The sequence below is a fragment of the Ctenopharyngodon idella genome, chromosome 9 (genome assembly GCF_019924925.1).
Source record: "Ctenopharyngodon idella isolate HZGC_01 chromosome 9, HZGC01, whole genome shotgun sequence".
In the NCBI taxonomy this organism is placed as follows: domain Eukaryota; kingdom Metazoa; phylum Chordata; class Actinopteri; order Cypriniformes; family Xenocyprididae; genus Ctenopharyngodon; species Ctenopharyngodon idella.
The window spans coordinates 2879797-2906025 of record NC_067228.1 but is presented as its reverse complement, the minus strand read 5'-3'; the positions used below and the strand labels follow the sequence as shown (position 1 = coordinate 2906025).

The window sequence follows — 26229 nt, the reverse complement described above, 5'->3', positions numbered from 1 at the left end:
CGTCTGGGGAGTGAGAGATTGTTTCATTTGTTTAAACAACTGTAACTCTGTTTTATTTTTGTGTCTCAGACTTTGATATACAATATTCATAATATTTCCATGTGTGCATACTTAAAATTAAAGTTTATTTAATAAAGTTTCCTTTAAAATCTTTCAAGTATTCCTAAACCATCTAAGTTGGTGTCAAGTACAGTCAGTGCTGTTGTTTCAATACCAATACTGAGGTGGGTTGTAATTGAAAACATGAATAAATGTGTCTATTTTTTGCTGGAATAAATGTGATAATTTATGGTATAATTAATGACATCCCCATCTTATTTCATTTTAAAGGGGTCCTTGATTATGATTTCACTTTTTTAACTTTAGTTAGTGTGCACAAAAGATTAACATGACGGCACATGCTAGTCGATGAGTTGAATCAACTCCACAGCAACTACATAAATTTATCCACTAACCATTCAGAAACGTCCAGTTTCATTCTAAAAGTTGTAACTTCTTCCTGAGTCTCTCCATCAGTGTCGACTCCGGTTTGAACAATGTAAGGCTGAACACCGTTACTGACAATCCTCATTTTGGCTGCGCGAGATTCTCCAGCTTTGTTGTTGTTGAGCAACCGAAGCGTGAGCTGTTAAAGCTCCGCCCTCTTCTGGAAAGGGGGCCGGGAGCAGCAGCTCATTTGCATTTAAAGGGACACACACAAAAACTGTGTGTTTTTGCTCACACCCAAATAGGGGGAAATTTGACAAGCTATAATAAATGATCTGTGGGGAATTTTGAGCTGAAACTTCACAGACACTTTCTGGGGACACCAGAGACTTATATTACATCTTGTAAATTATAGGCATTATAGGTCCCCTTTAAACATTTAATTCAAAATGGTAAACATCTGGGAAACCATTTTCATTTGTAGGCTGAACAGATCTCGCCAGATCTTTCTTTGTGTTGAGCAGAACAAAGAAATTCATACAGGTTTAAAACTACTTGAGGGTGAGTAAATGATGACAGAATTTTCATTTTTGCGTGAACTATCCCTTTAAGTCAGACAGGTTGTTTTATCCCTTGTGAGTGCATGGTATCCATTTACTGTTGTAGTCACGTCTACACATTCCTGTGGGATTTGATGAGGGTCTTTAGTCTAGTTAACAGAGCCAAAATAATATCTGAAAGGTCATCGGTCATCTCTCTGTGCTTTAACACACAGAAATAAACATGATAATGCACAAAAGTCTCAGATTGTATGTGGACATAGCAATGCAATTACAAAACTAGAAACACTGCATATAACCCTGAACTAACCAAGTTGTTTTGCTGGTCAGACTGGTTTGTTTGCTGGTTTTATTGGGGTTTTTGGATGGGAGACCAGCTAGAACAGCCGAAGACCAGATTGACCGGCTGGGAGATCATCTTAAACCAGTGTAAACCAACTAAGACTAGCACACCAGTTTATGATGGTTTAATGTTTTGTTTTGTTTTTTGACTCACTGTCATTTCAAGTATTTAAGGGGGGGTCATGCGTGCTTATTTATTTAAATTAATTTACTTCTCCTTATTCATCGTCTATAGTGTATATTTCTGCACTATAAGTGGTTTATTTACTTTGGCAATGTTGCAAAATTGTAGCAATCATGAAAATAAAACTTTATCGTTGACACGGTGTGCGCGCGAGCGCGCGCGTGTTTGTGTGTATGTGACGCGATCAGCACCATGATATCTGCGCTGTGTTGAAAACATGGAGTCCAGTACTCGTTATTTTACACTGTTTTACACCGTTCTTCTTATTCTTACGTTTCGTTACGCACGAGGAGAGGACGCTTTTGGTGAGTAGTTTGCATTATTGTTTGGTTTGTTAAGCGTTTACGCAGAGCTCGTGACTGTACAGTTGGCTTTAATGGCGATGCAAACAACAGTCGTGAACTTCAGAGTTCATCTGAGATCTCCACTGTTCTCGCCACAAGAAACAGAGTTTTTATTACATTGTCTATATTGAATTATATGACAAACTTCTCTTCATGTCAGTAGCTCTGAATCACAATGTCACGAGCTTTGACTACTAACTTAGTGAGACTGGAAAAAACCAGTCAGGCTCTAATGAAAGAGGAAGCCCTATACGTTTTGTTAGTAATACCATTAATTAGTAAGCCTGATAATTATCTATAATGTAGAACCATAATTAATTTCCGCATGAATTCCTTAATGAGCTTTTTGAAGTTTTCTGTCACGTTGTTTCAGTTTTTGGTGACAGTGACAGAACTTTCTGGAATGGGCGAATTTTGATTTTCCTGAGATTATTATTTTCATGCATATGAAAGTCATTGAAATTAATTTTATCTTTATTTTAAAGTAATCGAAATGCATATAGTGCATATAGGGTTTGCGACCTCTAAATGTGTTTAATAATTCACCCAAAAATGAAAACTCTATCATTATGTACTCATTTACTTATCCAAACCTGTTGCACTATATAGTCTTCTGAAGTCATATGATAACTATAGTAAGACGTTAATGACATGATCAAAACATCATTGGTTCTTGCACTGCAAAAATAAAGTATTTTTGTTTTGTTTTCCAGTTCAAATATCTAAACATCAGGATACATTTACTGGAGAAAATTATTTAGATATTAAGTCTTGTTTTCTGAAAAAAAATATTCTAACAAGAAAAAAATATATGCCAATGGGGTAAGAACTTAATTAAACGAGAAAACAAGTTTGTTTTTCTTACTTGTTTTCAGCAAAAACTCACTTAATTTGGATTCATTTTTCAGAAAATAAAACTTGATATCTTAAAACAGTTTGCAACTCAAGTAAATGTATCTTGATTTAAGAATGTTTAGGTATTTGTACTGGAAAACAAGACAAAAACAATTTTTTGCAGTGTGCATGTCTTATTACCAAATGTTGGTGCTATTTTTGATTTGAGAACTTAAGCAGCTTTTTTTTTTCTTTTTTTTTTTCAGAACATTTTAAAATAAAGTTCATAAAGTCATGTGAACTACTGCTAAGATACTGTAACTTTTGTGATACTTTTATGAATTTTTTTTGAGTTTGACAGATGTCACTATGAACTGTTGTTCAAGTTAAAAATGTCTTAAGTGTTCTATGAAAAAATTTAAAAATCTGTCCTTGCTGGAATCAAATGCTGCATGACACGACACAATCACAGCCAGTGTAACCCCTCTGGTTCTACTCACACCACTCCAAGCAGGATTCAAACAGGCATTTACACCAGTCGCTATGCACCTCTTGAGGCCAAGGGAGTGATGTTTACTCACACAGCTCTTACTAGCTGGCCTCCATTACACTCACCCCCCAAACCTCACTCCCATCTGGGTCACGGCACCAATGTAACCCCTCCAGTTCTACTCGCACCGCTCCAAGCAAGATTCAAACTGGTGTTTCCAGCAGTCGCTATGCACCTCTTGAGGCCGAGGGAGTGAGGTTTACTCACACAGCTCTTACTAGCTGGCCTCCATTACACTCACCCCTCAAACCTCACTCTCATCTGGGTCACGGCACCAATGTAACCCCTCCAGTTCTACTCGCACCGCTCCAAGCAAGATTCGAACTGGTGTTTCCAGCATAGGAGGCGGGCATGCTAACAAGGCCGCTAAAGACCGTCAGTTACTAGTGCGCCTCTCGAGGCCAAGGGAGTGAGGTTTACTCGCACAGCTCTTACTAGCTGGCCTCCATTACACTCACCCTCCAAACCTCACTCCCATCTGGGTCACGGCACCAATGTAACCCCTCCGGTTCTACTCGCACTGCTCCAAACAAGATTCAAACAGGCATTTACAGCAGTCGCTATGCACCTCTTGAGGCCAAGGGAGTGAGGTTTACTCACACAGCTCTTACTAGCTGGCCTCCATTACACTCACCCCTCAAACCTCACTCTCATCTGGGTCACGGCGCTAATGTAACCCATCTGGTTCTACTCGCACTGCACCAAGCAGGATTCAAACTGCCGTTTTCGGCATGGGAGGCAGGTGCGCTAACAAGGATGCTAAAGACTGTTAGCTGCTAGTACGCCTCTCAAGGCCAAGGGAGTGAGGTTTATTCTCACATCTCTTACTACCTGGCCTCCGTTACACTCACCCCCTAAACCTCATTTGCATCCGGGTCACAGCACCAATGTAACCTCTTCAGTTCTACTTGCACTGCTCCGAGCAGGATTTAAACTGCCATTTTTTTGCATGGGAGATGGGCGTGTTAACGAGGCCGCTAAAGACCGTCAGTTACTTGCATGCGACACAACACAACCAAATTCCCGACAGTAAACGGATTCCCCATTCTATTTCTTCTGACATAGTCCAACGGTCGGTTTGTCGTGTTCAGTGTAGACAGCTTTTAGCTGTTGCGGCACAATGCGACGCAACAACGGTGTTAAGCTCTGTTACACTAGTCCATGACATATTTGATGTTCGGTGTGTAGTTCAGATTAAAGCAAAACTTCAAGTTAGCATGGAAGAGATAACTTTTATCACTTGTTACCTTGTGTACAAACCTGGTTAGGTTTGAAATGTTAACTAAAAAATGTCCTGTCTGTACAGACTGCCCTGCAGATGGACGGACATGGTTGCCTTTCCAACTCAACTGCTATCACTTCGTCCATGGAGTAGAGGACGTTGCCAAAAGCTACACTATTCAAGATGCAAAAGAGATGTGCAGAGGATATGGTAATTGCTTTTTTACATTTTGCGATATCTAAACTTGTGTATTGTTTTTATAAACTATATGGTACAGTTTAACCTTCCCATTACAATTTCAGATCTCTTGACAGTAAAAAGTGCTGAGGAGAATGACTTCATCGTAAGGTACAGCTCTTCTATCTGGAATGACAAAATGAACGTTTGGCTTGGAATGTACTATGACAGCGACGGTAAGTTTAATTTTCATCCATAAACATCCCTGTGTCTCAAAGCCTAGTGATATAGGTCTTTAAACATCAGAATGGACAATATTTGCTTTCCTAATCCCGTTATCAACAACACTGACTTGGAAAACAGGAGAAACGTTGGTTTTTCAATCCACAAATCACCAACATTTACCATGAATTTCCTCTAGTAACACCAGCTTTAACCATGTTATTGTGGCAGAAATGTGGGATGTTCGTATCGAATTTTACTATATTAATAATGTAGACCTTAAATTTATTAAAGGAGTAATGGAATATAATTACAGTATTTGTTATTAAAGGGTTAGTTCACCCAAAAATGAAAATTCTGTCATTAATTACTCACCCTCATGTCGCTCCACACCCGTAAGACCTTCGTTCATCTTCAGAATACAAATTAAGATATTTTTCATAAAATCCGATGGCTCAGTGAGGCCTGCATTGACAGCAAGACGATTAACACTTTCAATGCCCAGAAAGCTACTAAAGACGTATTCAAAAAGTTCATGTGACTACAGTGGTTCAACCTTAATGTTATAAAGCGACGAGAATACTTTTTGTGCTTCAAAAAAAAACAAGTAGCTTTCTGGGCATCTGAAAGTGTTAATTATCTTGCTGGCAATGGAGGCCTCACTGAGCCATCGGATTTTATCAAAAATATCTTCATTTTGACCATTAAAAGTGGGATATTTTTTTCTTTTGAAAGAGTGATTGACATAACGGCTCATTTTCAGCAGTTATTTTATCTATGGTTTGTAACATTTCTTACAGATTTCTGCTCGTTGTAAATCAGATAAAGATAAATTAGCGCAGTACCAGTAATGACAGCGATTGCGTGTGTGAATTAGTCATACCGTCTCTATAACTGTGAAGCTGTTGTAGGGTTGTAAATAGTTCCTTCAAAAGTAGAAAAATATATGCTATAATAAGTTTTGAGTTTCTAAGCTACTTTAGTGATAAATCAAAGGACAGCGCTGACAACTAGTTTCTGCGTGTGATCTTCACATTTTGCACAGCTACTGTTTATATGAGTGTTCGTGTGCAACAATGCAGCGGCGCAAGAACAGTAGCTCAATATAATAATACACATCTGATCGTCTAAAATCGCTTGAATGTCCAAACTTTTTATAGATGTTTCTATTTTTGTGAATGAACATAAATTTACATCTGCATCTCAAACTACTGCTACTGTCACTCAGCTCAAGCTTCTGTCAAATGTGCATTTCTAAGAAACAAAACATGTAATATTGTGAAATGTTCACCTGTCTGACAAGTGTTTGTCATGTTCTGATTAGGGATGAAATTCCGCATGCCGAAAATGGCATTTTCAGTTTTGGGCCAAGAGAGAAAAATGCCCAAAAAAGAAAAATGCCCAAAAATAGTTCTGTTGCATAGAACTGAATAAAGAATAATATATTGAAATTTAATATTAATGTTTTTTTTTCTGTTTAATTTTAGTTACTTTTGATAAATGTGTGGTTATTTTATTTTATTGGTTTGTATTTTTCAAATTCAGTATCATTAAAATGACTGAATTTAATGAAAAAGTCTAATATTAATACAATTATACAAAAAAAGCTAATTTAAAATAAAAAAAGCATTTTCTGTTTTGGTTTTTGGCAAAGAATTTTCGGTTTCAGTTTGGCCCAGAATTTTCATTTCGGTACATCCCTAATTCTGATGATAAAAACACAGTTAACTGTCTGGTTTCTACAACTTTCACTCAGGAGCAAAAATCTGCCTTGAAAGAAATAAAGATTGACATTTATCGTGATAATTATCGATACCACACCAGCAGACGATACAGTTCTGTTTATTATAAGCGCGCTGCAGTTTTGTCGTCCGTCGCTTTAAATGTTAGAGCTCTTTAAAGCAGGATGGATTCTGATTGGCTGTCGATGTTTTTAGTCAGTCATCAGCTGGGAAAAAATTGTTCTGAAAGTAATTCCAATGATATCGTTCCCCTGTGCCATTATTATTATAGTTGTGGTGTGGACTCTGCTATTTTACATTTAGAACGATTTTTAGAACTATATATTTTTCTTTATAGTTATCGTTCTTGGTGTGAACAGGCCTTAACACACTTACTTTTCAGGAGCCAATCAATTTCCTGAATAAAATCAAGTCCCGCCTTGCATTCTTTTTTCCTCACTGAATATCCCGTTTCACTAAGAAATATGTAAGATTATAGAGGTAATCTAATACAATTTCATGGTAATTTTAAAGTGTTTTTTTCACCTAAAAATTAAAGTTTGAGTGTGAAATTATAAATAGTAATTTATAGAATTTTTAAAATTAAATAATAGTTTAAAAACATTATCGCTTTTTGTTGTGCACTTTATGCACATTTTTTGTTCTTCACTATGTAAATCTTATTTAATTCTTCAGTAAATCATTTTTACTATTTGATTTAATGTGCGGGTTCTACTTTATTCTTAAGTTATACGTTCTAAAAATGTATGCAGTATATGCTTAAGCATGTTATTGGACGCGGTCCAGCTTCTCTGTACTGGAATGCAGCTGAACTTCACTAATCTGCTCAATCCCAGGGCCTTGGAAAAGAGTTGTTTACCAGACTGTTGCCTAGTCAGTGCTTTTTAGTTTCGACCTTTAAAGGAGTGCTTTGAAAAATCGTAACCAGTCTGTTTAGTTATAGAGGATTATACGCCTGGTGTTGCTGACAGTTTGTATAACTTATAATTGAGTGAATCATGAGTAGCTACTTTGTTTCAAATGTTTCATTAAGCAAACATTTTGGCACCAGTTTCACATTGTTTCTTTCATGAAACACAAAATGAGATTTTAGGCAGAATATTCAAGCTGTTCTTTTGTGTTTGTTCTGATCCCTGTGCCAGGTTTGACATCACTGACGCCAAAAATGTGTTTTAATATGTGTTTGAATGGCATGGTGACAACTAGCCCTTTAAAGTTGCTCTTCAGGTTATATCTCTAGTCCATACATAATGTACACTTTTCACACGTGTCGTCACAACACAAGGAAATCCTGTTTTTTTACGGTCTGATCGAGGGGTTGCGGATTCAAAGAATACATCACCCACACCCAGAGTCCAGATGCTTTCAAGTGAAAACTATAGAAACATATTCCAGACGCCACATGTTTGCATGAGACTATTTAGGCTTCATGATGAAAGACTTCACTTAGTTATTGAACAATGATCCAAAGGACAATGTGAACTTTGATCATCAGTTTGGCTCAAGAAGAATGACCCGATGACCGGTGTGACAGATTCAGCAAGCGCTACATAATGTTTCTTTCATCAGGTGTTTGCATGTATTTTTATGAGTGTCAAACCTAAACATCTGGCTTTATGTCAAGATAATGTCATCTAGATGAGGTTTGAAGTGAAAGAATGAAATGCAATTGGGTTGAAAATGATAAACAAGTTACTATATGTCATTGTTTTCCAGCAAAAATATGTGAATGAATTATAAATTCCATCTATTATTGACAGTTAAAAACATAAGAAATTACACATAGAAATTGAGTTTTAAATGAAGTTTTGGGAGGACGTAATCCTGTCAGTCATAACGCATCACAACACATATATATATATAAACAGCTGCTTGCATAATTACCACTCCAAAACCACCTTTATTTCTTTTAATTTATTACTAACTTCATTATTGAGCTGTCCGGGTGGGCTTTAGTGATCAAGCTTATGTGTTTACATTCGTTATACTAAAGGATTATGTGATCTTGTGAAATATATTTCACAGTGAAATCTATTATTGTTAAGCCATGTAGTGCATAATTTATTTTCACTAAGAATATTTATATGAAACATGTCTCGTTTTAAGCATTACTTTCCCATTCTGTGTCTCTATGTACCTTGCAGAAGACGTCTTCAAGTGGCATGACGATAACAGCGTGTTGCGCTATAATAACTGGGAGGACGGCGGCTATGATGACACAGATCTGCCTCTCATGGACACGTGTGTCGTTCTTCACTCCAACACGGGGAAGTGGGAAAACATCAGCTGCACGGATGAACCCGAGAACGGAGTAGTGTGTCAGTCGAGTAAGTTCACAATTCTGTGACTAATTCAGTGGCTAATGGGGACATGCTATAAATGTTTTCATAAATGTCTGACTGTACTGACAACTAGGGACACAGCGGAAAAGCTCAAATTTGATATGTCAAGTCACCTTTATTTCTGTAGCGCTTCATACGATGCAGATTGTTTCAAAGCAGCTTTACAGTGATAACAGGAAAATGATTCGATGATTAAACAGAGTTCAATTCTGCTGTAAAGCAGCTCTAAAAAAAAACAATAGTGTCATTATTCAGCTGAACTCAGTTCAGTATTGATATGTGTAGAGATTTGTAATTTGGTAGTAATTTTGAGTAATTTGGCCTTACATAGGTTTCAGGTGTAATATAATTTTGCTAAAATAAACAGAAAGTAACATGAAGTGGTACACTTGTGGAAAGAACATGCTTATGCACGCTTATTTTTCCAAAGTTATGGCAGGTAAACATTTAGGTGTTTCATCTATTTTTAACTATCAATTTCCATAAAAAAATGTTTGGTGTAACTTGACCCTCAATCTTTCTGATATGTTTTTCAGAGGCAGTCTGGATACCCCCACCCAGTAAGTATGATCTTATTTTTTGTAATATTTTTTTTCTTGTGAATGCGATCTAACTATTATACCTGTACACATAAATTAAGGAGTTTTCCTAATTTTTTCCCATCTTTTTTTTTTTTTAAGAGACATAACCACGACTTTTTATCTCACGATTCTGACTTTTTTTCTGTTATAAAGTCAGAATTTCGAGATAGTCGCAATTCTGAATTTTTTCCTCAGAATTGCGTGACAAAGTCGCAATTGCGAGTTTCTCAGAACTGATTTTGTATCTTGCAATTCTGACTTTATATCACGCAAATGTGACTTATAAAGTCAGAATTGTGAGTTATAAAGATATAAACTCGCAATTCTGAGAAAAAATGTCAGTCTTTTTTCCCTCAGAATTGGACTTTATAACTCGCAATTGCGAGTTTTTATCTCACAATTCTGAGAAAAGATGTCAGAATTGCGAGGTATGATTTTTTTAAAAAAAAATTTTTATGTCAGAATTCCGGGATATAAAGTCAGAATTGAGTGTTATAAAGTCAGAATTGCGAGTTATGGTCAGAATTGCGAGATATAAAGTCAGAATTGCGAGATATAAAGTCAGAATTGCGAGATATAGTCAGAATTGAGTGATATAAAGTCAGAATTGCGAGTTATAGTCAGAATTGCGAGATATAAAGTCAGAATTGCAAGATATAGTCAGAATTGAGTGATATAAAGTCAGAATTGCGAGATATAAAGTCAGAATTGCAAGATATAGTCAGAATTGAGTGATATAAAGTCAGAATTGAGTGATATAAAGTCAGAATTGCGAGTTATAGTCAGAATTGTGAGATATAAAGTCAGAATTGCGAGGTATAGTCAGAATTGCGTGATATAAAGTCAGAATTGTGAGATATAAAGTCAGAATTGTGAGATATAAAGTCAGAATTGTGAGATATAAAGTCAGAATTGCGAGGTATAGTCAGAATTGCGTGATATAAAGTCAGAATTGTGAGATATAAAGTCAGAATTGTGAGATATAAAGTCAGAATTGCGAGTTATAGTCAGAATTGTGAGATATAAAGTCAGAATTGCGAGTTATAGTCAGAATTGTGAGATATAAAGTCAGAATTGAGTGATATAAAGTCAGAATTGCGAGTTATAGTCAGAATTGTGAGATATAATCAGAATTGCGAGTTATAAAGTCAGAATTGAGTGATATAAAGTCAGAATTGCGAGTTATAGTCAGAATTGTGAGATATAAAGTCAGAATTGAGTGATATAAAGTCAGAATTGCGAGGTATAGTCAGAATTGCGAGATATAAAGTCAGAATTGCAAGATATAGTCAGAATTGAGTGATATAAAGTCAGAATTGCGAGATATAAAGTCAGAATTGCAAGATATAGTCAGAATTGAGTGATATAAAGTCAGAATTGCGAGTTATAAAGTCAGAATTGCGAGATATAAAGTCAGAATTGTGAGATATAGTCAGAATTGCAAGATATAGTCAGAATTGAGTGATATAAAGTCAGAATTGCGAGTTATAAAGTCAGAATTGCGAGTTATAAAGTCAGAATTGCGAGGTATAGTCAGAATTGCAAGAAAAAAATTCAGAACTGCGAGTTTGTATCACACAATTGTGAGTTTATAATGCACAATTCTGACTTTTTTTCCTCACATGTAAACTGACAATTGTGAGAAAAAAGTCAGAATTGTGAGATTAAAAAGTCACAATTACCTTTTTTAATTTAGTGGCGGAGACAAACTTCCATACCAAAATGTGTTAATTCCTGACTCAGGGTTTTTTTTTTTTTTTTCTGGAGTGATCATGACTGGAGTAAATCATCTTGTTTTTGTGTTCATCATACACTTCTTCATTCTCCTCCTCTCCAGAGAACAGTCCTCTTCTCTCAGCTCTGGTCATCATCAGTGTGGTTCTGATACTGGTCGTTTCTGCAGTAATTTGGTTCCTTCAACAAAGAAACAACCCGGGTTCATCCATCCTCAACCTGATTGAGTACCACCCGCCCTTCAGATCCCCGTCCAATGATCAGACCTGCTTGGTAGAAGCTGAAGAAATTGAGGAGATGCCTTAGAGCTCAATGCTGTGGTGATGATGATGTTAGAATAAGCAGCAGGCGTTCATGGAGACAGTGAACTCTTCCCTCTTCACTGGTTCCTCAGGGTTCCTCAGCTATGGTCCACACAGAGCAAAACACAAGTCAAATGATCTCTCCTGGGTGGAATGGAGGACTGGATGGGGAAATATGAATGCCATGTGTGAAATAAACATGAAAGAGTTGCTGGGGCTTCGTTACACAGGAAAATTAAGCACATGTTTCTTTCTCCCTCAAGACTCAAATGGTTATTGACTCTTTTTGCTTTACTAATATTTCCTCTGAGCTGCATTGTGTCAAATTGGTGAGATTAGTTTCTTTATTATCAAGCTCTGAAAAGGGCTAAAAATGCCATATATTTTTGTGCACTATAATCTAGGTCAGTTTATAGATTTGTGTGAGAAACGGACTGAACGTTTTAGTCATAATTCAGTGAAATCTTGCCTTGCTGCAGCTCTCAAATCAAACAGAGATCACGTGTTAATGTTTCGAGTGCCAAATTTGCTTGTTCCTGTTGTGAGATTTACAAAATGGGAAGTTTTTGTCAGATTTGTTTGTTTTTTTGCAGTAGGACCAGTGTTTATTTTCTTTCATTCTCAGTTGAAAAGGTTACAAATACATGTTTGTCACTGCTAGCACTGTATACGTTTTTAGATATGGATACTTCCTGATCACCAATCACAATATTTTATAAATGTTGTTGTTTTTATGATTTGGATTTGCCACTAACAGTCGTCTGTATCTATATTGTTATGAATGAATCACATTTTGTAAACATTGATTAAGGCTTTATTTGTCCATACATGAACAACGAGCCATTTCTCAAAGAGAAACTAATCAGCTGTTGGTCTTTTAAAGCCAATAAAGATTTGTCAAACATTTCATTTTGTTTTTTGTTTTTACTGTCTGATCTAAAACCTAGAATACACGGATGAGCTTAGATTTAATGCTGCAGGCTAACTTCAAGCACACGGCTGCTCATTGAAACCTCTGAAAATACACTCTAAAAAATGCTGGGTTAAAAACAACCCAAGTTGGGTTGAAAATGGACAAACCCGGTTGGGTTAAATGTTTGCCCAGCCTGCTGGGTAGTTTTATTTAACTAAACTATTGTTTAAAAATTACTGTATTGCTCGCTTAAAATTAATCCAAATTATGATGGAAATTAACATTTATTAGTATGTTAAATGAATAATAATGAAACAAATGTTTATTAAATTGCTTATTACTCTAAAAAATACTGGGTTCAGCCTGCTGAGTAATTTTATTGGGTTATTTTTTAATATTTTAACCATTTGCTGGGTCACTCTGAAAATGCTGGGTTATTTATTTATTTATTTTTACCCAAATGCTGGGTTCAGCCTGCTGGGTAATTTTATTGGGTTATTTTTAATATTTTTACCCAGGTGTTGGGTAATTTGGGGTGCCCTCACACACCTACCCAGCGCTGGGTTGTCTGTGTCAAACCGGTTAAAACTGGAACTTAACGGCCATTTTGTTTTCTGTTCTGAGAGAAAACTTCCTGAGGGAAATTCCTGAATGAAATTAAGGTATTACATTGTATTTCTATTAAATTATTACTATACAAAGAGGAAAACGTATGTAGTCTCACATTTTACCTTTTTTGTTTACATGTACCCCTATTTGGGTGTGAGCAAAAACACACCGTTTTTGTGTGTCTCCCTTTAAATGCAAATGAGCTGCTGCTCCCGGCCCCCTTTCCAGAAGAGGGTGGAGCTTTAACAGCTCACGCTTCGGTTGCTCAACAACAACAAAGCTGGAGAATCTCACGCAGCCAAAATGAGGATTGTCAGTAACGGTGTTCAGCCTTACATTGTTCAAACCGGAGTCGACACTGATGGAGAGACTCAGGAAGAAGTTACAACTTTTAGAATGAAACTGGACGTTTCTGAATGGTTAGTGGATAAATTTATGTAGTTGCTGTGGAGTTGATTCAACTCATCGACTAGCATGTGCCGTCATGTTAATCTTTTGTGCAAATCCAGCGTTGAATTGACCCTCGTTTGTGAAGCAGTCCGGCATAAAATGACGGCATGTCAACAACACTCTACTACAACAACTCTTCCTCTTCTCTAAAGCAGCCCAATATGGCCTCACCCCCTTTGTTGTGTGTTCTCAGGGGCGGGGTTTATGTAAATTTTAGGGTTAGTGATGTCACCAACCCGGGAAGAAGCTCGTTGTAGTCCCTACCAGCCGTTTGTTGTAGTCCTTAAAAAGCGATTTCTGTAAAAGAAAATATCTCCCTTTGCATTGAACTTTGAGTGTTGTAACTTTGCAGATGTTGTTTATGCTCAAACAGCAACATTGCACACTAACTAAAGTTAAAAAAGTGAAATCATAATCAAGGACCCCTTTAACCCAACGGTTGGGTTTCTTTGTCGATATTGGACCCAAATTTAGGTTGAAACAACTCAGCATTTTTTAGAGTGTAATAAATGTTCACCTTTTGATTATTATTGTTGCCTCTAGTAATTTATGTCTCTGGTTTTTATCAGACCAGCCAGCCATATAATAAATTTAAACAACAGTTGAGATAAATAAAACTGCCCAGCACGTTGGGCAAACATTTAACCCAACCGCTGGGTTTGTCCATTTTCAACCCAACTTGGGTTGTTTTAAACCCAGCATTTTTTAGAGTGCAGACTTGCAGAATTAGCAGGCAGTTTCTGAATAAAGAAGCTCCTACACTCTCAAATAAACAGACTCCTGTGTCCAGATGAGCTGCAGATGAATCTGTGTGCTGGATGTGTAATGAGAGAGAGATCAGGATGAAGTGGGACAGCTAATTGAGGGCAGATGAATTACCCTCTGGGGTTTTTATAGATCACTGTCATTATTCTACCCTGAAAGTGTCAGTTTCTCTCTGTATCTCCAGCTGCTTCGTCTGCACATGTTTGTTCATGTTATAACTGCTACTGCATAAGGATTTTGTGTACTGCAAGTTAAATTTGTGTTTAAACCTGTGCAGTAATTCAGCACACAATTCGAGGCTGATAATCAAGGTTTTTCCTGTGTCCTCAATGTCACTTTCCATCCTGTTAGTCATCACTGTATTGGTGGGAAAACAACATAAACACCAACATCAATAAGTATCATCAATGGATTTGATGAATTCTGAGATGTTTTGTGCTGTTAGTTGTTTTGATCATATTACAGAAAAAGCAAAAAGCCACAATAACTTGATATTAATAACTTTAGCTACAGAAATAACATGCATTCTCCATTTCTGGTGAACTTTCATTATATGGCACAGTTACAGCAGTTTAAAAACAAGAATTGTTTTAAAACACAATAACCCTTCTCAAAACTAAAAGCTAAACCTAAAGCTTTCTTAAATAGGGGGGACATGTTTATTTTAATATATTGTTCATTTTAGTGTTTTTTTTTTTATTATTATTATTATAAATTAGAATTATAAATCATTTTACTGCTTTCTATTGACATTTCCAAAGTGGTTTCACTGGAGAAAATGACAGATCCTCATATAATATGGCTTGTAAGAGTCTTTAGGCTTGTTTTAATTCATTTATAAACAAAATTATTGATTTAATAGTAATGCTAGCAATAATTAATCCAACTTTCCATCAGCACTGGTAACTGTTCTGCAGCTATAAATGTGGATTTATTAAGATTCATGCAAACTACAATCTTTTTGGTGCACTGTCCTCATCTGACATTGAAGGTTGTCACTGATGACCACTAGAGGACGCTGTTACTTGTGAAATGATACATTTAGACAGACCGTGCCAGGCCAGAGAAATCAAGTGACAGATGAATTTTGTGCAAAAATGTTGTAGGGTTTGACACACAACCTTTGACATCAACAAGAAAAGATATGAGTAGGATATATTTTCTCCTTCTTTAACATATTAACTATGCATGATTAGTTGCAACTGAGTATTGCATATCCTCAAACTGATCAGAAAAGACCTGTGACACAATTTCACTGAATACACAATCAGTTTCTTCCTGTTCACTTCTCTTGTTTTAATGCATTTCTAGATTCATAATATGAATGTATTTCTCATCTGTGTGTCCAGTCTGGGTCAGGATATCGAAGTGTCATTGTGTCTTGGTCAGTTTTTTCACAGTTCTCAGCACAGGGAAAGAGAGTTCAGAAGGAGTCAGCGATATGCCTCTTTGCACAGATTGCCACAGATAAAACGCTCTGTTCTTGGCAGGAACTGAAAGCACTCACCTTGCACATATTTCTAGGGTTTTAAGTTTATGTTGGGTGAATTAGTAATGACTTGCAGTCACGTCAACAACACCAAACCTCAGCAAGATGCAAGATTGAGCAAGGAACTAAGACGCTTAGAAAGACACAAAGTCTGAGTTTTATTGCACTTGTCGTGAATAAATGAAACATTAATGACTATCATGAGGCTTCAAACTGCACACAAATCTCCAATCCAATCTTTAGGACAGACTCTTGTCACTGTTGTTCTGTGAGTAATGAAATCAGATCAATTTGTTCAGACAACTGAGATGCAGAACTCAAGCATCAGACAATGTAAGCAATAAAGACATTGCTGTATGTTTACACATTCTTACTTATGATGTGTCTGAAACTTTTTTGTAAAAATCCAAGTTTTGCTGTTCAGACTACAAATAAGTCAACAACAACAACATTTCTATAGAACATTTAAAAACAACACAAGTTGACCAAAGTTTATCAAAATATCAATACACACAACAGCATCAAACACATCCGGTTAAGAACACATACTGTATGCCAACAGATTTAAGATTTAACAGATTGTTTCTCAAGAAGAAGGCCTGTCCTGCTGTTTTATTATGAATCTATTGTGAACTGATGAAAAGGACAGTGCCTTTGAGCTGATGGGAAATACAGTTCTTATCTTGTGTGGTTTAGTCATTGTGAATCATTTTGCAAGTAACTGTCAGAGCAAAGTCCAACTACAGACACACACACACACACACACACACACACACACGCAGTTCAGTTTGTGCTTCCTGCATGTCTCCAGTCTTGTGAAACCGTTTTGAACATTATAGAAAACACTAGACCTGGTGTTTGCATGTCTGAAACTCAGTATCATAATGCTGGAGCATTCTGGGTGGTTGTCAGGGTGTTGCTATGTGGTAGCTAAGGTGTTCTGAGTGTTTTTTAGTGTGTTGCTAGGGTGTTCTAGGTGGTTGCTAAGGTATTCTAAGATGTTGTTATTCTGGGTGGTTGCCAGGATGCCATGTGGTTTCCAAGTAGGGTGTTCTAAATGCGTGTTATTGTGTTGCTATGGTATTCTAAGTGGTTGCCAGGGTGTTGCTATGTGGTGTCTAAGGTGTTCTTTGTGGTTGTTGGTGTGTTGTTAGGGTGTGGTGCTTGTTGGTGTCTTGCTATGTGGAAAATAGGGTTTTCTGGGTGGTTGTCAGGGTGTTGCTATGTGGTTTCCAATGTGTTCTTTGTGGTTGTTAGTGTGTTGCTATGTGATTGCCAGGCCTTTGTTATGTGGTTGTTAAGGTGTCCTGAATAGTTCTGTGTTGCTATGTGATTGCCAGGTCTTCTGGGTAGTTACCAGGGCATTGCTACTGTATGTGGTTTCTAAGGTGTTCTTTGTGGTTTCTGATGTGTTGCTATGTGATTGCCAGGCCTTTGTTATGTGGTTGTTAAGATTTCCGGAATAGTTGTATGTTGGTAAGTGGTTGCCAGGGTGTTATGGGTAGTTGTCACATGGTTTCTAAAGTGTAGTTGCCATGTGATTGCTAGGGTGTTCAGGGAGGATGCTAGGGCATTGCTACTGTATGTGGTTTCTAAGGTGTTCTTTGTGGTTGTTAGTGTGTTGCTATGTGGTTGCCAGGGCGTTGTCATGTGATTGCTAAGGTGTTCTGAATGGTTGTTAGTGTGTTGCTGTGTAGTCGCTAGGGGTGAAGGTGTTACGAGTGGTCACTGTTGTGTTTCTATGTAGTTGCTAGGGTGTTCTGGGTGGTTGCCAGGTCGTTGCTACTGTGTGTGGTTTCTAAGGTGTTCTTTGTGGTTGTTAGTGTGTTGCTATGTGGTTGCCAGGGCGTTGTCATGTGATTGCTAATGTGTTCTGAATGGTTGTTAGTGTGTTGCTGTGTAGTCGCTAGGGGTGAAGGTGTTACGAGTGGTCACTGTTGTGTTTCTATGCAGTTGCTAGGGTGTTCTGGGTGGTTGCCAGGTCATTGCTGCTGTGTGTGGTTTCTAGATGTTCTTTGTGGTTGTTAGTGTGTTGCTATGTGGTTGCCAGGGCGTTGTCATGTGATTGCTAATGTGTTCTGAATGGTTGTTAGTGTGTTGCTGTGTAGTCGCTAGGGGTGAAGGTGTTACGAGTGGTCACTGTTGTGTTTCTATGCAGTTGCTAGGGTGTTCTGGGTGGTTGCCAGGTCATTGCTGCTGTGTGTGGTTTCTAGATGTTCTTTGTGGTTGTTAGTGTGTTGCTATGTGGTTGCCATGGCGTTGTCATGTAATAGCTAATGTGTTCTGAATGGTTGTTAGTGTGTTGCTGTGTAGTCGCTAGGGGTGAAGGTGTTACGAGTGGTCACTGTTGTGTTTCTATGCAGTTGCTAGGGTGTTCTGGGTGGTTGCCAGGTCATTGCTGCTGTGTGTGGTTTCTAGATGTTCTTTGTGGTTGTTAGTGTGTTGCTATGTGGTTGCCAGGGCGTTGTCATGTGATTGCTAATGTGTTCTGAATGGTTGTTAGTGTGTTGCTGTGTAGTCGCTAGGGGTGAAGGTGTTACGAGTGGTCACTGTTGTGTTTCTATGCAGTTGCTAGGGTGTTCTGGGTGGTTGCCAGGTCATTGCTGCTGTGTGTGGTTTCTAGATGTTCTTTGTGGTTGTTAGTGTGTTGCTATGTGGTTGCCATGGCGTTGTCATGTAATAGCTAATGTGTTCTGAATGGTTGTTAGTGTGTTGCTGTGTAGTCGCTAGGGGTGAAGGTGTTACGAGTGGTCACTGTTGTGTTTCTATGCAGTTGCTAGGGTGTTCTGGGTGGTTGCCAGGTCATTGCTGCTGTGTGTGGTTTCTAGATGTTCTTTGTGGTTGTTAGTGTGTTGCTATGTGGTTGCCATGGCATTGTCATGTAATAGCTAATGTGTTCTGAATGGTTGTTAGTGTGTTGCTGTGTAGTCGCCAGGGGTGAAGGTGTTACAAGTGGTCACTTATGTGTTTTTATGCAGTTGCTAGGGTGTTCTGTATCGTTGCCAGGGTGTTACTACTGTATGTGGTTTCTAAAGTGTTCTTTGTGGTTGTTAGTGTGTTGTCATGTGGTTTCCAGGGTGTTGTCATGTAATTGCTAATGTGTTCTGAATGGTTGTTAGTGTGTTTCTGTGTAGTCGCTAGGTGCGAAGGTGTTAAAAGTGGTCACTGGTGTGTTTCTATGCAGTTGCCAGGGTGTTCTGGGTGGTTGCCAGGGCGTTGCTACTGTATGTGGTTTCTAAGGTGTTCTGAATGGTTGTTAGTGTGTTGCTGTGTAGTTGCTAGGTGCGAAGGTGTTAAGAGTGGTCACTGGTGTGTTTCTATGCGGTTGCTAGGGTGTTGTGGGTGTGAAGGGCAGAAATGCTGTCAGACTCCAGGCAGCTGAGGAAGGTTTGGTGATTTGTACTGGTTTCTCACACTTTCCCAGGGTTCAGCTTGCTGTCTGGACCTCTTAGGACATGACAAAAGCCAGGTCAACAAAGCCTAATTTATTAGAGGGGGACACAATAGCTGCTCTCAGGGAGAGGGGCAGTACAGAGGGGAGGATCCTGCATCTGTGTGTCTGAGAGAAAGAGACGCGGCCTAATAATAATAATGAAACAATAGACAAACCCAAGTGTTTCCCTTGAGTGACTCGTACGTTTTCTTTTCTTCTTCTTCTTCTTCTTCTTTCAGATTTCAACTGGGCAGCAGTATTCTTACAAGGGTAAGTGTCACAAAACTGAATCATATTTCACCCCAAGATCAAAAGAAAGAAATTTGATTTTGCTTAAAGGATTTTTTTAAAAGATTTTTAAGACCTTCCATTCATGTTTTTGTTGTGTTTTGAATAAATAAGTATATAAATAAGTAAACATGTTTCAGCAATTTTGTGTGTCTCGTTTGTCATCATTAAATTGTATTACAGCAAACGGGCATCAGCCAGTCTCTCTGTATTGGCATTAAAGTATTAAAAAACCCTTATCAGTCAGCCATTAATTATTTTCATAACAATAAAGCACATTTCCCCCCCACAAATTCTCATTACTATAATGCAAAACAATCTAATTCTCATTACTGTAATGTGAAAAAAAATATGATATATTATTCATAATTCAAGTTATTTCTACATCATAGTATTGTTTTATGTACTGCCTTTCATTTATACTAGTGCTGTCAAATCAATTAATCGCAATTAATCACATCTAACAAAAAAAGTTTGAATATATATATATATATATATATATATAAAAAGTAGGTCTGGGGCGGGGCAACTGCGTTAAATGCGTTAATAATTTTAAAGCATTATTTTTCACCGTAATTAATTAACCTAATTATCACGTTAAATGCACAGCCTTAATATATATATATATATATATATACAATTAATTTGACAGCACAAATTTATACTTATTTAAATATTTTTGTAATACAAAATTAATGTATTAAAGAGGATCTAATGGAAATTACAAAAAACAAACAAACTTAAATGTCATGAAAAAAAATGCAAAAAATGAACTGACCCGAAAATAGGTTTCATGTTATTTATGCAAAATATAATTTCTTTATTATTATTATTATTATTTTTTTGATTTAAGGGTGAAATGGTTTTGGTTAGATTCACTAAGGTTTCTATCATAAGTAAATTACTGTTTATTTGTGATGATTTTGTGCTTATTGTGACCCTTCCACTGTTTAATTAATTTGACTCTATAAAAAATAATCCCTCCTGCTGCTTAAAAAATATTATAGCATTGGAAATGAATGAATTATGTGCCTCCTGCATTGCATTTTCAAATTGGATGATTTCCGTGATTAATTTGGTACAAATGCAGGAAAAGCCAGAGTCCTTTAAAATGATGCCACCCGCTTCCACTTTAATTACACGGTGTCACGCGGTGCTTGATTTTTCAAACAGACCTTGGCTTTTGTCTTCCGTCTCCCTCTTTACTTTTTTCCAGCCGTCTGTTGTCCAGGAGATGGATGGTTTCTGAGGAGCATACATTACGGAGAAGCCTGCCACCATTGTGATTATGGCTGTAATGGCCTGTTTTTGATCAAATAACACCAAAGGCATCTCATTCGCACGTCTCTCGTTTCTCATGCTGATGCACGAAGGAGGAAAAGGTTAGCGCTGACCTGACACAGCTAATTAAAAGGGACAACGTTCGGCGTTAATATGACAAGACACAAACTGACAGTTGGCATGGAAATGTGCATGCCAGATGCTGTGTGCACACCACCAGACATGTGCCGTTTTCTCACGTCCTTTGTTAAGACAATATGGTGTTTGCATACAAAACTGCATGACAGATTTGCATGATTAACCTAGAACTAGATGATTTGATTTTATATTTTCCAAAGAAAAAGAGTGGAGCTTACTATGCAGAAGTCACCTGCATGATGGTAGGGTGTTGTAAGTCGTTTTATTCCACAACATAAAATACATCAGTAATACTCCCTTTGTGATTTTACTTGTCTTGAAAAAAAGAGTAATTAGGACTACAAATATTGTCAGGCACATTAAACATCATCATGCTGAACAGGTAAACTCGTCATCCACTTTCACGGCCTCATTGTGTTTGTAGTCACGCTCTTGCAAACTATTCTAACTCAAACTTTCAATGAAAATGTTTTTAAATAAAAACCGATAGAGTTGCCGGAAGCTTAATTGTTGTGACTTTGAAGCCATGCGACCATGGTGTAGTTCATTTATAGCCTATGTTTAGCTTTTTACTTCTGGTGATCGTATTTAGGCTTCATAAAAGTTGTGTTCATTTGGGAAGATTGTCATTATGAACAAAACGTGTAAGAATCACAAACTTTTGTTGGTCACAGAGCTATAATCCAAAAGCTAATGGAAAAATCCTGTTGGGTTTTTGTCGAGGGAACTGGGTTGGCCTACAAAAATACATCATCACTGCAGTGCTCCGTAGAGCTAATAGATAGCTTAAAAGGGCACATGTATGCCTCACAAAATGTAGAATTTTTAGCCACATTTGTGGCTTAAGGCCTCTAAAGCACTTCTGAGGCTTTAGAGAGACAAACACAGAGCTAATCAGAATGTTGAAACATCAAAAATATCATTCAAAGTTAGTTTTCCGTTCACATCTGTTTCTTTTGGTCGAGCTAAACTCATTATTATTTCTTAACAATAGTGCTTCTCTTTCCTTTTGTTCTGTTCTCGTGCTCTGCCGTCTCCGGCATGGCCTTCATCTGTGAGCATGCCCCAATTAACAGAGCCAAAACAAGCAGGACCATTAAGACGGCCGCCCACTGGAAGGAACCAAGAGGCTGCTGGGTAATACAAGTCCTGTGATCCTGCACTCATTCATCTTGTCAAATCAACACTGCTCTCGCTGTTCGCTGGATGATATGTGTTTCCTTAATGGAACGTTCCTTAATGTTGCCTGACAAAAAGCAGGGGATTTTCCAGGGTCATATGATAACACTTGATTCTTGCAATGGCCAGATTGTTCTCTTGATTTGGAAGATTTAACAAGTCGTTTGGTCTCAACAACATTCAGTTTTCTGTTTGTGTGTGTTGGCTTTTCAAGACAACACATAATCAAAATGAAATCAACACTGGTTGATTTGAAATAAAATCCCTAAAATGGATTCTGTCCTGGATGATTCATTTAGAAATATCAATGCATGCATCATGGTTAAAGGGGCTATATGTGAGAATTTTCATGTATTAATCGCTTTATACTGCAAATGTTTGAACAGCTTGTAACGAAACTTTAAAAACGAGACCTTCTCCGACTTCCTAGGTTGTCTATGAATGCCTGTAGACTTATTTTTATGTGAAGGACTCGGGACGTTTTTGCCGGGAAAATTCAAAGGATGTGACGGTTACGCGCGGTCCCGAGAACCGTTCAATGACACATGAAATGAATGATTATGCAATGCCAAAAGAGCTATTCTGTACTGTAATGTCAATGTGTCATACAAAAAAAGGGATTAATTCAAACTATAGTCTCACATAGCCAGATAGTCTCAAACATACTTCATAATCAAACTTTCATAACAGTGTAGTTTTAATTACCTCATCTCTGTCGACATGACGCCGGTGAATCGCGGAGCTGGTGCAAACATATCCACATCGCTATGATCAAATACTTTCTTAACTGCTGTCGTATTTGTTGTTTGTTTATTTTGTTGAAAGCACGCAGAACATATTCATCTAAACATCGCTCTAGGTAGCGTGGACGGCGTCTGGATGTTCGCCGTAACACTTTCCTGTGTTAGCCGTATATCGCTGCTAAGGTATTTCCAACTTCTTTTTACTTCTTAGCAAAGAACGAACCTTCTATTACGGTCAGTCTCTTGTACGTTACTTGTGCACGAGCAATAAGATGATGGCTGCAGTTCACTTAACGGCCACTGGTGTCGCTAATAACAAGGGTTTCTGAATTCTACATATAGTCCCTTTAAATATAATCCACCAGGGGTCATTATTTTTACATTCAATTCGTGATTTTGGTTAGTTTTGAAGAAGTAAGGGCATGTTTTAGCAATTTTTATTTGTCATCATATATATATATATATATATATATATATATAAGCAGCCAAGTGAATCCAACATGTTTTCATTTCTAGTTTCTCGTCTTGTACTGCTTTCAACCCATGTTGATATATTTAAGTAGTTGGTTAGTGCATTGGGGTCCTGACCAACATGTTTGGGTTTAGTTTGAGATAATGGCCAGCTGACTGTACATTTTCTCACAAATTAGCACAGTCATTAGAGATCACAGAACTCAACATCTCTTTTCTGTCAGTATCAGTATCTCTGGCCACAAAGACACACAATGTTTCCAGTAATATAAATGAGTAATGATTTTCTCCATCAGATAATAAAAAACCGAACTCAAATGCTCTTTTAATGCTCATCCTGCTTTGATGCCCAATCAAAATGTGCTTGCTTTCATTCGTTTTCGAATGCATGAATTATTAATATGCATATGTAAATTGTGCAGTGAAATAAAAGGGTATTTTTAATTTATAAATACAAACACAAAACCACCATTGAGAGATGAATCGTTTGAATATTTGAATACATTATCCATGTCAGCAAGCAGCTGAATAGTCACCCATCTAAATGATACGCACCGTACAATCTGACAGTAATTAATTCCTGCCACTGTCAGATTCATCTGCAATAATAGAGCAATTACTCTATTTAAGAGAACATTTACCAGAGAGACAAAGCCACAGTTACTCTGTCTTTAATTTAATGCAGGTTAATAGTGCAATAGCAAACAAATGGCAAGATTGTGGGTTTCTTAATTTAGATTTTTTTTAGTGCAAAATTGTGTAAAAAACTGTGTTTAAGAAGAGTATATGGGTCATTTCTACTGTATGTGGGTCATTGACGAATAAGGTTTTTAAAAGTGTAAAAAAAAAAAAAACATAATGGAGATATAATTAATTTTGAAGATTTATTAAGTGTTAACAATGAGATTATGTGGTTTTATAATCAATCAACACTGATAAAAGACAGTTAGTTACTTTGCTTCACGACCATGTGGTCCTTTGCAGGTGTCTGAATGATCACATGATATTGAACACATGACTTGATCCAAAATGGTCCCTTTATATTGGTTGCTCCGAATGACATCAATGAAATTCATTTTTCCGGACATTCTTTCTCATAACAAAAGCAATGACTTATACACTTAATTTAATTCCATTTTGCACTATGTTGATATATGATGTTATAAAATCCTGCCAGAATAAAAAATATTTACATTTTAAGATGTTTTAATCACAAATGAAATTGCTGGGTTAAACCGAATGACCGTTTGAGACTTCAAAATCTTTAAAATACATTTATATGTAGCAAAATATAATTAAAACCTTTGGGATTCAATAAAAGAGATCTAGTTGTACTGACTTACATACTTTAGATGTCATATCTTTGTTTTTTATTATTATTAAGGCCTTTGGACAAAAAATGACCTGTCACGTCATTGACCCATCTCCAGATCTTTCTTTTTTTCTTTCTCCAATCCAAATGATTCAAACAAAACCTGTTTTCTTGCATGGGAATATTATAGGTTATATTTGTGTCATCTTAACTTGTATAAACAAATATCATCATCCTCGAGGTCTAGGAAGTGACATCATTTTGGTGAAAACAGCAGCTCAAACATTACTAATATTCTCAATGGATTTGATGAAATGTGTGATGTTTTGTGGTGTTAGTTGGTTTGTGTTACTATAAAACACTCCAGCCCATTTGATCAAATGACACAAATTTACAGGTTTGGAAGAAGAATGATTCATTTGTTTTTCCTCAACCTTTCCTTTTGTCCTCTTCCTTCTTTTTGTGCTGGATGGTTATTGTTTTTGCTGGAAAAAAAAAGGCAGAAGATTACTCTCTGCATTCCCTTGATGTGTCTACAGAAAATCAATAACTCTGGCTGCATGGGCTCTGGTGGGCGACGATGACAACTACTCAGGACGCGCTGCGGACTAATGTGGAAAAATAGGAATTAAAACAAAATAGCTACATTAATTTGTTTTTCATCAGCCTCTGGAGAGATAGTGTGCAGCGTTCCTCTCAGTCTCATTATACTTTCTAATCAAGACTCTTTTAAAAATCCTTTTTAAGGCGACAGGCAGATTTGCCCTTCCCCCCGTTGCGCTGCTGCGCCTTGCCGTCATTGTGCTTCTGCTTATTACTTTACAAATGACCGAGGTGAGGCTGACATTTTCACTGCATGCAGAAAAGCTCGGTATGTACGGCCTCTGCGGTAATGAATTTGCTTTGAGCTCTCGCTTCCCCCTCTGCTTTCCCAATCAAGATTCCCCAATACAATTAAAATCACAGCATCTCGCTGCCGTCCCCGACGCCACTCCAAAAGCTGAGCGCAAACCAACAGCCTCGGTGAAAAGAATACGAAGGCAAAATCAATGAGCTCGCTGGAAACCTGCTTTAAATTCTGCAAGCTGAATGAGGATTTTTTCTTCACATCTTTAATTCAGGAGTGACTTTGTCAGTAAATTGGTCTCTTACTGTTAACAGGAGCGAGGTGTGAAATCACAGGCCTTGTGGAAAAAACACTGTATCAATATTTTAACAGTTAACTTGATAATTTTCACCTTCTCATAAAAATATATATCGACCAATATTACACATAATATGTTCTGGTAAAAAAAAAAAACAGCCTAAATATATATAAACTCTAAAAAACACTGGGATAAAAACAACCCATTTTGCCTACATTTAAGCTTGTTCAACAAATATTAGAAGTAAAAATTAAACATTAGAAGTAATTCAAGTGTAATCGACCAGTCTCTGCTGTCCTGTTTCCACCGTAACGGCGCTGGATCTCGTGCCGGAGATGACTCGTGTTCGGCGGGGGAACTGATAACTTCAGACCGCCGCCTGTGTTTCACTTGTAGCCAAAAAATGCTGTGACTGACTCCATAACCTGTCCATTAATAATCAGTGTACAAT

General features: G+C 37.3%; 1 protein-coding gene across 1 annotated transcript; it reads left to right on the top strand.

The window, feature by feature from the left end:
* Positions 1-1650: 1650 nt before the first annotated feature.
* On the top strand, positions 1651-12466 carry cd302 (CD302 molecule). The gene is made up of 6 exons (XM_051906269.1): positions 1651-1817; positions 4547-4672; positions 4765-4875; positions 8748-8930; positions 9482-9505; positions 11364-12466. Exons 1-6 carry the CDS (start codon positions 1730-1732, stop codon positions 11564-11566), a joined length of 735 nt encoding a protein of 244 aa, XP_051762229.1. The 5' UTR covers positions 1651-1729; the 3' UTR covers positions 11567-12466.
* Positions 12467-26229: the final 13763 nt, after the last annotated feature.